Source organism: Cannabis sativa, chromosome 8, assembly GCF_029168945.1.
Source record: "Cannabis sativa cultivar Pink pepper isolate KNU-18-1 chromosome 8, ASM2916894v1, whole genome shotgun sequence".
In the NCBI taxonomy this organism is placed as follows: Eukaryota; Viridiplantae; Streptophyta; class Magnoliopsida; order Rosales; family Cannabaceae; genus Cannabis; species Cannabis sativa.
Window position 1 is genome coordinate 43268501 of NC_083608.1, and position 12228 is coordinate 43280728.

The following is a 12228-nucleotide window of genomic DNA, read 5'->3' on the forward strand; positions in this document are numbered from 1 at the left end:
TTTGTACTTTGTGGAAAGTAATCAACTCAATACAAAGATTCTCTCTCTCTCTCTCTCTCTCTCTCTCTCTCTCTCTCTCTCTCTCTCTCTCTCTCTCTCTCTCTCTCTCTCTCTCTCTCTCTCTCTCTCTCTCTCTCTCTCTCTCTCTCGTTTTTATTCTCAAGTTGGTATCAGACGCCCAAGGTTCATCCATGACTACCTCCTCTGGTGTCGGTACACCTACAAACACCTTTGATGTTCCAAATACGATGTTCCCCCTCTTCCCTTGGATCGCAATAATTACTTTTTCTGGTGATCTCAAGTCTTACCATCAATTACGGCTCATGATCTTAAAAACGTTCTACTCAATCAAAATACGCCGCAACCTCAAATTCGTTACGCACCGGAGCAAACCACACTGGTAAATAATCCTAAATTTACTTGGTGGATACGTTTAGATTAGTTTCTTTTATCATGGCTAATGTCCTCAATATCTCAACATATGCTGGGCCATGTTGTTAATTGCACCTCTGCACGAGCTTTGGCATACACTAGAACAATTGTTTGGCACCACCTCCAAAGCTCGATTGATTCATCTGATGAGCCAGCTCCAAAACACAAACAAAGGTTCCTAACAAATTGATGAATATCTTCTCAAGATGAAGAATTTGTTTATGGTTTATGTGCTGCTAGGAATCGGATCACAGATGATCAACTCATTCTTTATGTTCTTGCTAGTTTGGGCCCTGAATATGAAGTTGTGGTGGTTAATCTAACATCTCATGACAATCTTACCTTGCAAGAAATGCAACTCTTACTTCAGAATCACGAGATCTGCATTGAGTCTCAAGTAGCTGCTTTATCCTTGGATATCTCTAGAGCTTCAATTAATATGGTACAATCCAAGAAACCTCCATTTCCCAACACCAACCAAGCAAATTGAAGCAACTATCAAAGGAACAGAGGTCGTGGATCCACTTAGTACAATTGAGGCAGCGGAAATCATTGAGGTCGAGTCCCCAATCAAGGAAATCGACCAATATGTCAACTATGCAACAAGGTTGGACACACTGTTCAGAGATGCTACAGAAGATTTGACATCAGTTACAATGGTCCTGATGACAATCTCAACTCGACTCCCCAATCAAATCAACCACAAGCATATGTTACTTCTCCATCGACAACTTTGGACACAAGTTGGTACTTGGACAGTGGTGCTTCGAATCATGTCATAGTAGATAACTCAAATCTCCAACACCATAACTCCTACAAAGGCAAAGAAAGCCGGTAGTAGGTAATGACTCGTCTTTGTCAATTAAAAATATTGGATCTTGTTATTTAACAACTCGTAAATCTCTTCATCTCAAAAACATATTACATATCCCTTTATTATCAAAAATCTTATTAGCATTTCAAAATTTACCAAAGACAATAATGTCATTGTTGAGTTTTACTCTAATTGTTGTTATGTTAAGGACAATCAATCCAAGATCCCTATTCTTCAGTGAAAATTAAAGAGCTATATCAGTTGTCTACCTCCAAAGCCAACTCTTCCCCAATATCAGTGAACAACACATCTCAGCCAGCTATTACCTCTTCTACCAAAAATCATTTTCAGTCTTTTTCATATACTAAAAATGTCGATTGTAATAAAACATGTCTCTTGTAAACATGTGGCACCAAAGATTGGCCATCCATTAAAGATTGTATTGAATAAAATCCTCAATTCTTTATAAATTATGATTGTTGGTCCTAGTTTTTTTCATGCTTGTCAATATGGAAAATTACACCAATTCACATTCCTTTCATCTCAACACAACACAATACAACACACTCATTTGATGTGCACACAGATCTCTGGAGACCATCCCCATATCCCTATACTGAGGGATTCAGATATTACAAAATTTTCATAAATGATTACACATTATACACATGAATCTTCCTATTAAAAATCAAATCTGATACAGTCACTGTTTTCAATACTTTAATAACTATGTTAAGAGACACTTTGGGATCAAAGTTAAAAGTTTACAAAAAGATTGGGGAGGAGAATACAGACCACTCAAACCTGTTCTAGCTCAACTAGAGATTGTATTTAAATATTTCTACCCACACACTCACCAACAATAGGGAAGAGCTGAAAGAAAATATAGACATGTTATTGAGGTTGGGCTCACTTTGTTAGCACAAGCCAAAATGTCCTTAATTACAATTCTGATGGAATTCTTTTTTCTCAGCCACTTACCTAATAAATAGACTTCCAATCCAAAAAAAAAAAATAAATAAGTATATATCACCTTTTGAAATATTGTTTGGTCAAAAATGAGATTACACATTCTTAAAAGTATTTGGTTGTGCTTCACCTCTTTAGATCATACAACAAGCTGAAGTTTGAAATCGGTATTTTATCTTGATTAGTTTTTGTTAGAGTGGACTTAGGTGTTTGAGATTTTTATTTTTTAATTAAATAATGGTCTCATTTAACTACTTTTATGGTATTATTGATTTTTCATTGAAAAAAGACAAATAGAAACACAAAGGTACATTCTAACTCTTCTTTTCTTATTTTTCTTGTGATTTTTTAATATATATTATTAATAATGTTAAATATTTTAATAATTAGCTTAATATGGGTGAAAATACTATTAAACAATATTATTTGAATCTTGAAGATTTTCTAATTTATAATGCAAATTTAGATGGATTATAATTATTTTAAGAATTAAAATTTTTAGAAAAATTTATCAAAAAGATATGGCTCGGCCAATTTTATCCTATTTTTTAAGTGTCTTAATCTATAATTTCTTAATATTTTTTACGTATTTTTAGAGCATATTTATGTTTGTTTTATTTGATTTTAGGTTTAAGTATACTTTTTGGGACATTTGAAGCAGAATGTGGAGAGAAACTGTTAAACCAAAATCAAATTACAAGTGTTGAAATTGTATTAGGGAGTTGTTTTACAAATGCGACATAATTAGGGTTGTGGCGCTACTGATGGCGTCGTGGCGTAATTAGCATCGCGACACAGGATATTGGTGTCGTGGCGCGCTACTAAAAAAGAAGAATGCCAATTTTCCATTGGTGTTAGGCACCATAGCGCCGCTATTCGTACGAGTCAATAATTTTCAAGGGCAATTTTGTCTTTCTAGAAAAAATTAAGAGAGATACACTTTTTGATCTCTTGGGATTTCAAAAAAGGCCAAGAAAACCTTTTAGAACTTAGAACAATATGAAAAAAGGAGATTGGAGATCAAGCTTTGGAGCAATCGTGACAACTCCAAATCTAATTTCTTCTCTTCTTTTTTAAATTTTTGGTTTTATGATTGTTTTTCATAGATTTGATTATCAATATGTTAATGGATATTGTTAGCTAAACTCCAATTTAGGAATATTAATAGAGATTGTTTGAAACTTTCTATGGATTAATGTTATTCTGATTTCTTTTTTCTATTGATATATGAATATTTATTCATATTTGTGCGTATTATGTGTATTCAACTGGTCATCTTATGCATGATTTATAATTTTAATACAAAATCTAAAAATTGAGTATTTAGAATGCTCTAATTGAATAATTATAAGTTCGACAGAAAATAAAAGTATTTTATAGTTCGGCCAAGGCCTCCAAAGATGGTCTTGTTCAAAATTAATTGACAATGAGAGCGGTAGCTCATACAATTATATATGATGTTATATTTTCACGCATTAGCAATGTGGAACTCTAACATCCCCTTAAGATGGTGGTTAATTTTTACCCACCAACATTTGACGGCTTGATCATAAGTAATCCTTTTAGTTCATAACAGATCATAAGCAACTCTTTTCGGTTTGTCTTTTTAAACTTATGGTGACACTTTTGACTTACATGAGTAACTCTTTTTTGCCTCATTATTCCCAAATCAAAATTATTGTGTATGTATGTCTCTTCCTTATATAGAAAGGGAGAATGATTTTGAAAAGTTTAGCATTAATGGGATTTCTTTTTTTATTTTTTTTTAAAAAAAGTAGGTCTACTTAAAGGATATTTTTGTTTTAAAAAGTCACTCTCATTTCGTTGATTTCTTTTTCTTGTTTGAAACGTTAGATGACAAAAATAATACATATATTAGACGTTTAAATTTAAAAGGCAAATATTAGTTGCAATATGAATACAATTATTGTGCAATTATGCCTTCTTTGTCAACTAAATTTTGATAACTAACATCAATAACATAACAAGTCATAATATATAATTGATATTCTGATCATAAATTAAACTATAATAGTGGTACCTTGAATCAATTGTCTAGAATTATTGTTTCCTACCTACCTCATCGCTACAAACTACAAAGTATCACAATTTTATTCTTTTGTTTGTAAAGCTAACACGTGTTTTGTGTTCTTATTCATACATGGGGTCAATATAAGTATCCAATTTTGCTTTTTTGTACACATTTTCCAAAGTTTCTAATTTTGCTAATAATATATAAAGCATATTTTGACAACCAACAATAATAAAACCAAGCGAAAAAGAAATTCATGTACAATATATATGGTTTTAGTTTCACCAACTCCAGCATCACTACCAAATCTCACTACAAATACCATTTCTCTAGTTGAAAAAAGAAAAAAAATTATAGTAAAGAGAAGATGAGTAGTGGAGAAGGAAAGGTGGTGTGTGTGACTGGAGCTTCAGGCTTCATAGCTTCATGGCTTGTCAAGCTCTTACTTCAACATGGTTACACTGTCAAAGCCTCTGTTCGTAATCCAAGTTAGTTCACTTTTTCTTTTTTTTCATTTTTGGGCTTCGAACCTTGGATTGGAACAAATGCTTACTAATAAGCTTTGTATTGATAAGTTCTTTCACTTACCAACATTTTTCAATTTATATATGAAAAAATTCTGGCTGGTTGAAGAACTCTTGTTTTGATATGCAGATGATTTAAAAAAGACTAAACACTTGGTTGAACTAGATGGAGCTAAGGAAAGACTTCATTTGTTTAAAGCAGATTTAATGGAAGAAGCCTGTTTTGATTCTGCTATCAATGGATGTCATGGTGTTTTTCATGTTGCTTCTCCTGTTTTTCAGTTATCCAATGATCCACAGGTACACAGTCATATATATATATTCCTATATATAAATACATACACACACATATATATTATACTCAGTTTGTAATGATTCTTGGGTTATTTTCAGGCTGAAATAATAGAGCCAGCAGTGAAGGGAACATTGAATGTTCTGAGATCATGTGTTAAAGCTCCATCTGTAAAGAAAGTGATTATAACATCTTCCATGGCTGCAGTTCTAATCAATGGCAAACCTCTAAACCCTAATGTAGTAGTTGATGAGACTTGGTTTTCTGATCCTGTTCTTTGTGAAAACATGAAGGTGTGAATTGTTCTTAACTTTTTTGCTTTATCATTTATATAATTTTTAAGCTTATTTTACCTCATCTAACACAAAATTGGTTTTCCTGTATACAACTTTACATTTCTAATTAGGCCTCAAATATTTCCAATACATAGCATAAAATTTTAAGTGAATTTTTTCTAATAGAATATAGTGAGATATTCACCATACTTAAGAAAATGGGATTTATTGACAAAATTTCATTTCCATACTAAATTCCCTAAAGAGCTTAAACCAACTGATCTGCTTTTTTCTCTGGTCTTACATTTTATATTCTTTTTCAGATATGGTATGCAGCTTCAAAAGCTAGAGCTGAGAAAGCTGGTTGGGAATTTGCAAAAGAGAATGGGATTGAATTGATCACCATTCATCCAGGAGTAACACTTGGCCCTCTCTTGCAGCCCATTATGAATGACAGTGTCAGTCTCATTATGAATCTAACAAATGGTACACATCATGTAGTTTTGCAACTAATACAGTTGATCTATTTTCATTTTACTTTATTTGTGTCTTAAGATTTAAGTGTAACTTATTTTTATAAGCAGGGGCTGAGACATTTCCCAATAGAGTTTATTCATATCATGATGTTAGAGATGTTGCTAAAGCACATATTCAAGCATTTGAAAGTCGATCAGCTAGTGGAAGATATCTTCTAAGTGGATATATTGCACACATTTCTGACCTTTTAAAGATTTTACAACAACTTTACCCTTCTCTCACCATTCCTCAAAGGTAATTTTATTTTATACTTACATGTTATTTATAAAATGGCCATTTAGTTGATACTTTGTAGAGATTTATACAACATATTTTTGAGTGTGTCAAGAAGATTATTTTGCTTGTAACATCTACTTTTTATGAATTAATGTGAAAAATAATGTGTAAGTTGATGTTTATTTTGTTTGTAATTGTTTGGCAGATGTGAAAATGATGAGCCTCTAATGGAAGAGTACCAAGTATCAGATTTGAGAGCTAAAAGTTTGGGTATATCCCAATCCATTCCCTTGGAAATGAGCTTGAGAGACACTGTTGAAAGCCTCAAGGAAAAGGGTCTTTTGAGTATCTAATAATATAGGCCATTTACAATTAGCATTTTCACTAGACAATTGTACTGGTTAATTCTAAACCTTTATGTGATTCAAATTTCAATGCTTCAGTTCATAAATCTTACCACTATCCATATATAGGCATTATAAATTATTCATTTTCTGTATAATTCTGGAACATTTATTTGTTATAGTTGTAACAAGTACTGGTCAGCAGTTTTACCATAGAGGAATAAAAAATCAACAAGTTATAGTTGATCATTTAGATCCCTTTGAAATACATAATTGGTTTCTTTAATAGTTTGTGTCGTATAAGTTCCCTATGTTTGGTATATCTGTCTTTGTTCCTTTTACAAAGGCTCAACGAGCCAACAAGGGGCTGCTAACTCAACAGCAGCCAAAAAAAACCTGCTACCGGGACCTAATTACATTAATTAGATACATCTCCCTTTTCTTAAGGGTATTACAAGCCATGCTCAAAATTTTAGATTGAGTCCATGCTAAACTTAAGAGAAGAGGTACAAGCTAAATCAAAAATACATCCAAATCTATTTTTCCAAATCATATAAATAGCAGCAACAAAAACCGTGTTAATTATTCGGTTCTTGAAGTCAAGAGGGCCCCGAGTACACCACTACTGAATATTACTAATGTCAATCGGCCAATTCACAATACCCAGCCAACAACCGATTTCAACAAAGATTTTCCTGACATATACACAATCAAAGAAAAGGTGAGTATGTGTTTCAATGTCCTCGCAAACCGGACAGAGGTTCGAGGATAAGCTCAAGAACTTGCAAAGATGATCTCGAGTGAGGAGATGAACATTGCAAGCCTGCGCCACTATGCTTCACTTCCTGATCATCCAATTGCAAGTTATATAAGTGTTTGGATGAAATTTACCTCACTTTTCAGCAAGAAACAAGGATGTCTCATTGGTACTAGATCGGAGTTTTAAAAACTTTTTGAAGTACCAGCTCATATCTTGTTTGATAGAAAGGCTCCACACACTACGATCCTTTAGGTAAATAGAATTTATCCACTTCACCTAAAGGCTATCTTGCTTTCTGGCAATGGCCCAAAGGAAATTGGTCATCAAAGCTTTATTCCACTTTTTACCCTCACGAAACCCAACTCCCCCATACTTTTTTAGGGAGACATACCTTCTCCCAAGAAGCAAAGTGCATCTTGGTCCGGTTCCCTGTGGTTCCCCATGAAAATTCTCTACAACTCCTATCTATGGCAGCAGTAACTTTACTTGGAAGAGTAGAGATACTCATCCTAATTCCCTACTCCTCGAGTGAATCAATTGACCGGTTCCTATGTTCATTTTTATCTGCAGAACATATCAAATGACATGATCACCATTCTCCATGTAAACAGAGAATTAACGTTATCAAATGGCTCCAAAACATTACCATTCTATACTAAGCATTCCCATTATGTAGAACAATATCTTGGTCCAATGAAAGAAGCCATTGACTCCTATAAATAAAATATGCCTCATTATTATTTTGACTGTTTTATCATTTTATGTTCATAATTGTCTGTATATACAGACAATTATAGTTTGTTGGTAAAATTGCTGAGTAAAGAATGGCAACGTTTTATTTATACAAACAACTATGAAATTAAGCAATTGTATGTAAATGTAATACGTCATTGAAAATAAGGCATATTACACTTACATACCTAAATCACTCATCCTTTAAACTACAAAGAAGATAATCCATAGAAAGTAACTCATTGGTTGTTTTGCACTACCAATAGTCCCTACAAGAACATTTCCCTTTACTGAAACGATGTAGGCGTTTCGAGTCATTAAGGAATATCTCACACCTATAAGCCATGGAGATATACTTTGCTGTCTCATGGCAACCTTCACACATTCTCAGGTTTTTAACTATTCTTATACATTGTCCCTTCTTTGGAAACTCAACAAGGGCAAAAGCCATTGCAAGCTTTTCACTATGTACACCACCAATCTCTTCACTATCTTCTTCCTCGAAGCAAAGCCCATCACAAAAATCAGATTTGCTCAAACTTTTCGGTATACCATGTAACCAAGGATATAGATGAGGTTTAGACTTATCACCAGCAACAAATGTGTAGACTCTGTTGTTAAGTTCAATCCAACTCTGTCCCATGTTCCTTATAGTAGAACTCTCTTTCTCTAGCTCTCTCATTTTGGAATCAATCTCTGATTTTTTCCCGATTAAAGCATCAACCTGCCCTCTTAACCTCTGAATCAAGTGATTCCCAGGTTCCAACTCAAGCAAATGATTCAAGGCGTGTACAAAGATCCTAAAGTTCCTATGAATCCTACTAGCAGTAAGTAAAGCCTCCCAAACTGAGGAATCTGGTTCTACTGTCATGTCTTCAATGAAATCCATTGCCTCTTTAATCTTACCTGAACGGCCATATAAGTCTACCATAGCAGAATAATGCTCTAGACTTAGATCAATACCATATTCTTCAGTGATACTAGAGAAAGCTAGCTCTCCCTTGTCTGCTAATCCAGAAAGGCTGTATGCATCGATAACACTTACAAAAGTATTGCTATCCGGTTTCAATCCTGATTTCTTCATGTGATCAAATTGATAAAGTGCAACTGTTGATAAACCATGCAAAACATAACCAGTAATGATTGAATTCCAAGTGATAATATCTTTAGATGACATTATATCAAAGATATTCTTAGAATATTTCATAATTCCAGTCTTGGCATAAGTGTCCAATAATAAATTTGCCACTGAATTTCCAGACTCTAAGCTTCGGCGCAGTACGCAGCCATGTATCTCTCTCACTTTTCTTGCAGCAAGTACACTTGTACATGCAGACAGAATACTAAGCACGGTATCCACATTGGGAATAACACCGGAGGACTGCATTTGTCGAAATACTTCAAGCGCCCTGCCTTGATCCCCACGGTGCACATAACCATCAATGAGAGAGTTCCATGTTGCGGTGTTTCGCTTGAATTTGTTATCTTTCTCTATTCTTTGAAAGAGATCCATAGCTTGGTCTTCATCACCATTTTGTATATGGACTAAAATCATGATATTCCATGTGACAACATTAGGCAGTACATCCGATTCCTGCATTTTCATGAAGAGTTCACAAGCCTTATCACAGTAACCGGCTTGACTATAACTACCAATCATTGAGTTCCATGAGTAAAGATTTTTGTCTTTAATCGAATCAAAGACTTCTTGAGCTGCTTCCAGTTGCCCACACTTGGAATACATGTTGACAACTGAATTTCCTACTAGAACATTATCTATAAGACCCATCTTAATTGCAAAAGCATGGATTTCAATCCCTTTATTGAGTGATCTTAGAGAAGCACAAACTGAAGCTGCAATTGTAACAGTAACTGCATTCGGGTTGACTCCTGCCAAAAGCATCTCCCTGAAAAAATCTAATGCCTGATCTCTGCTGTTATTATGAGCAAGCCCTGAGATCATAGAAGTCCAAGTAAATACATCTGGAGCAATGCCAAAACTTTCCATCTCTTTCATCAATCCCATTGCAACATCAATTTCTCCTAAATTACTACAACTAGCAATCAATATGTTCCAAGTTAACAAACCAGGTTCAGTCCCTTCTTCTCTCATTTTATCAAGAAGTTTAGTAGCTTCTTTGACCTGACCAGTATAGCAAAGCCCAGATATAACTGCATTCCAAGTGACAACATCCCTTTTGTCCATGTTCTCGAAAAGCCTCTTAGCAAGATCCAGTTTACCACATTTTACGTAGACATCAAAAATTGAATTGTTGACTCGAATTGAACAGCTGAAGCCACATCGAATCACCATCGAATGTACCACTTTGGTCATCTCAAAATTCTTGCAATTCCCACAAGCTTCCAATATCTTAGGCCAAAGGACTTGGTTGGGAACAATACCATCATCTTTCATCATCAACAAAAAAAGCTCTAAAACTTCCTCCCACCTCTTTGCTCTATAAAACCCACCAATCATAGCTGACCAAGTAAACAAGTTTCTCTCACGCATTTCATCAAACACTCTGCGTGCATCATCCAAGTAGCATAATTTTGCATACATACTCACCAATTTAGTCTCAACAAAAGCATCAACACACTCAAGAAGACCTATCCGAGCATGAACCTCCCTACCCAACTTAACGGACTTCGTATCAATGCAAGACTGAAGTAAATTGACATAGGTTCTGGGTTTCACCTTGCACCCACGTACAGCAATGGAATCCAGGGCCAAGATGGCCTCGCTGAGGCGTCCCTTTTTGCAGAGCTTATCCAAATGAGAGTCGGAGAATAAAGGAATGGTGCTGAGCTTGGTGGGTTTTGGAGAAAATTCAAAAGGGTAGCCTAGTTTGGTGGGAACTATAGGTATGGGAGGTTTTATTACCTCCATTGTTGGAGGTTAGCCAGAACCAGAAGAAGCTGTATTTTGGAGTTCGTGGCGGGAAGGAAACTACACAGCAAGATTGGATTTTGGAAAGGAATCAACGTGGCCAATGTCATCATTATTTATTGAGTAATTTGCGGAAAAATCCCCTCAAATATTAATTTACTTATAAAAAACCATCTAACATCATATTTTGATGGGAAAACCCTCCAAACTACTGTTTCGTTTACATTTTTAAGGTGTCGTCTGTTCAGCCTTGTTAAATCCTAATTTTACCCACGTGGCAATGACAGGTCATTAAAAAATTATCCTACGTGGCCATATTTTACAAAATAAAAATAAAAAATTTAAGAGTAATTTGCGACAAAACTCCCCCAACTATCAATTTACTTGCAAAAAACTATCCAACCTTAAAGTTTTTTGGATAGTTTTTTACAAGTAAATTGATAGTTGGAGGAGTTTTGCCGCAAATTACTCTTAAAGTTTTTATTTTTGTTTTGTAAAATATAGCCACACAGGATAATTTTTAGCGGATAGTCTCCTTGTTATCAGATGACCTAAGTGACGGCGGAGGACTCGCTAGCAGGATGCAAAGATCCGATCCCAAGCCCTCGAAGGCTAGGTCAGATGCTTCCGCGTCATTTCTGGAAATGGAGCTAGGAGAGGAGAACATTGAATCGAGATTAGTTGACCTTTCCCGGGGTGTAGTTGAAGTTTTTTCCAAGAAAGCAAAGGCAAGAAGCTTTGTGCAAGTAATCTGATTTTGCTTCGAGCACAGGGCTTCACAAGTCAAGTAACGGATCCCATGTAGGGCTTCCCGCCCAAATGCTCCAATAGAGCTCTTCCCGCCTTCCAGATAAAACCTAGTGAAAACTTGTTTTATAGGTTGGTTGGAATGGGGGGTTGCTCCTATCTTGACTCGTGGCCACCTTTAGACCTTAGGTTTGGAGTTCCATATGCCACTTGATCCTATTATTTTATTGATTGATGCCCTATACTCACTCCCTGGTCTGTTGGAGAACAGAGCCTCCCCCCGTGGGGAGTGTCAAGCAAAGGTCGTCCTCCGCCTGACGAGATTGACCAAGATCTTTTGGAAGTAATTTTTAGTGACCTGTTATTGCCACGTGGGCAAAATTAAAACTTAACGAGACTGGACATACGGCACCTTAAAAATGTAAACAGAACAGTACTTTGAAAGATTTTTCCACCAAAATATAAAAATTGGATAGTTTTTTACATGTAAATTAATAGTTGAGGGGGTTTTGCTGCAAATTACTCATTAATTTATAAGAAAAATCTCATATTTTTACCAACGTTTAAAATTAAGAAATAATACTTAACATCACTAATAATTCTTGGGACACGGTCTTAATAGTAACAAAGTTGAAGAAGGCAAATAACAATATTCTTCTGAAAC

At 35.0% G+C, this 12228-nt stretch overlaps 2 protein-coding genes across 2 annotated transcripts; one reads left to right on the top strand and one right to left on the bottom strand.

Annotated features, from left to right (window-relative positions):
- Positions 1–4420: 4420 nt before the first annotated feature.
- Positions 4421–6721, top strand: LOC115700727 (phenylacetaldehyde reductase). The gene is made up of 6 exons (XM_030628358.2): positions 4421–4735; positions 4902–5071; positions 5165–5356; positions 5662–5824; positions 5923–6109; positions 6297–6721. The coding sequence occupies exons 1-6, from the start codon at positions 4615–4617 to the stop codon at positions 6442–6444; spliced, it is 981 nt and encodes a 326-aa protein (XP_030484218.2). The 5' UTR covers positions 4421–4614; the 3' UTR covers positions 6445–6721.
- A 1214-nt stretch (positions 6722–7935) lies between these two features.
- On the bottom strand, positions 7936–10939 carry LOC115698591 (pentatricopeptide repeat-containing protein At1g19720). Its single transcript, XM_030625698.2, has one exon. It carries the CDS (start codon positions 10815–10817, stop codon positions 8184–8186), a length of 2634 nt encoding a protein of 877 aa, XP_030481558.2. The 5' UTR covers positions 10818–10939; the 3' UTR covers positions 7936–8183.
- Between the last annotated feature and the right edge of the window lie 1289 nt (positions 10940–12228).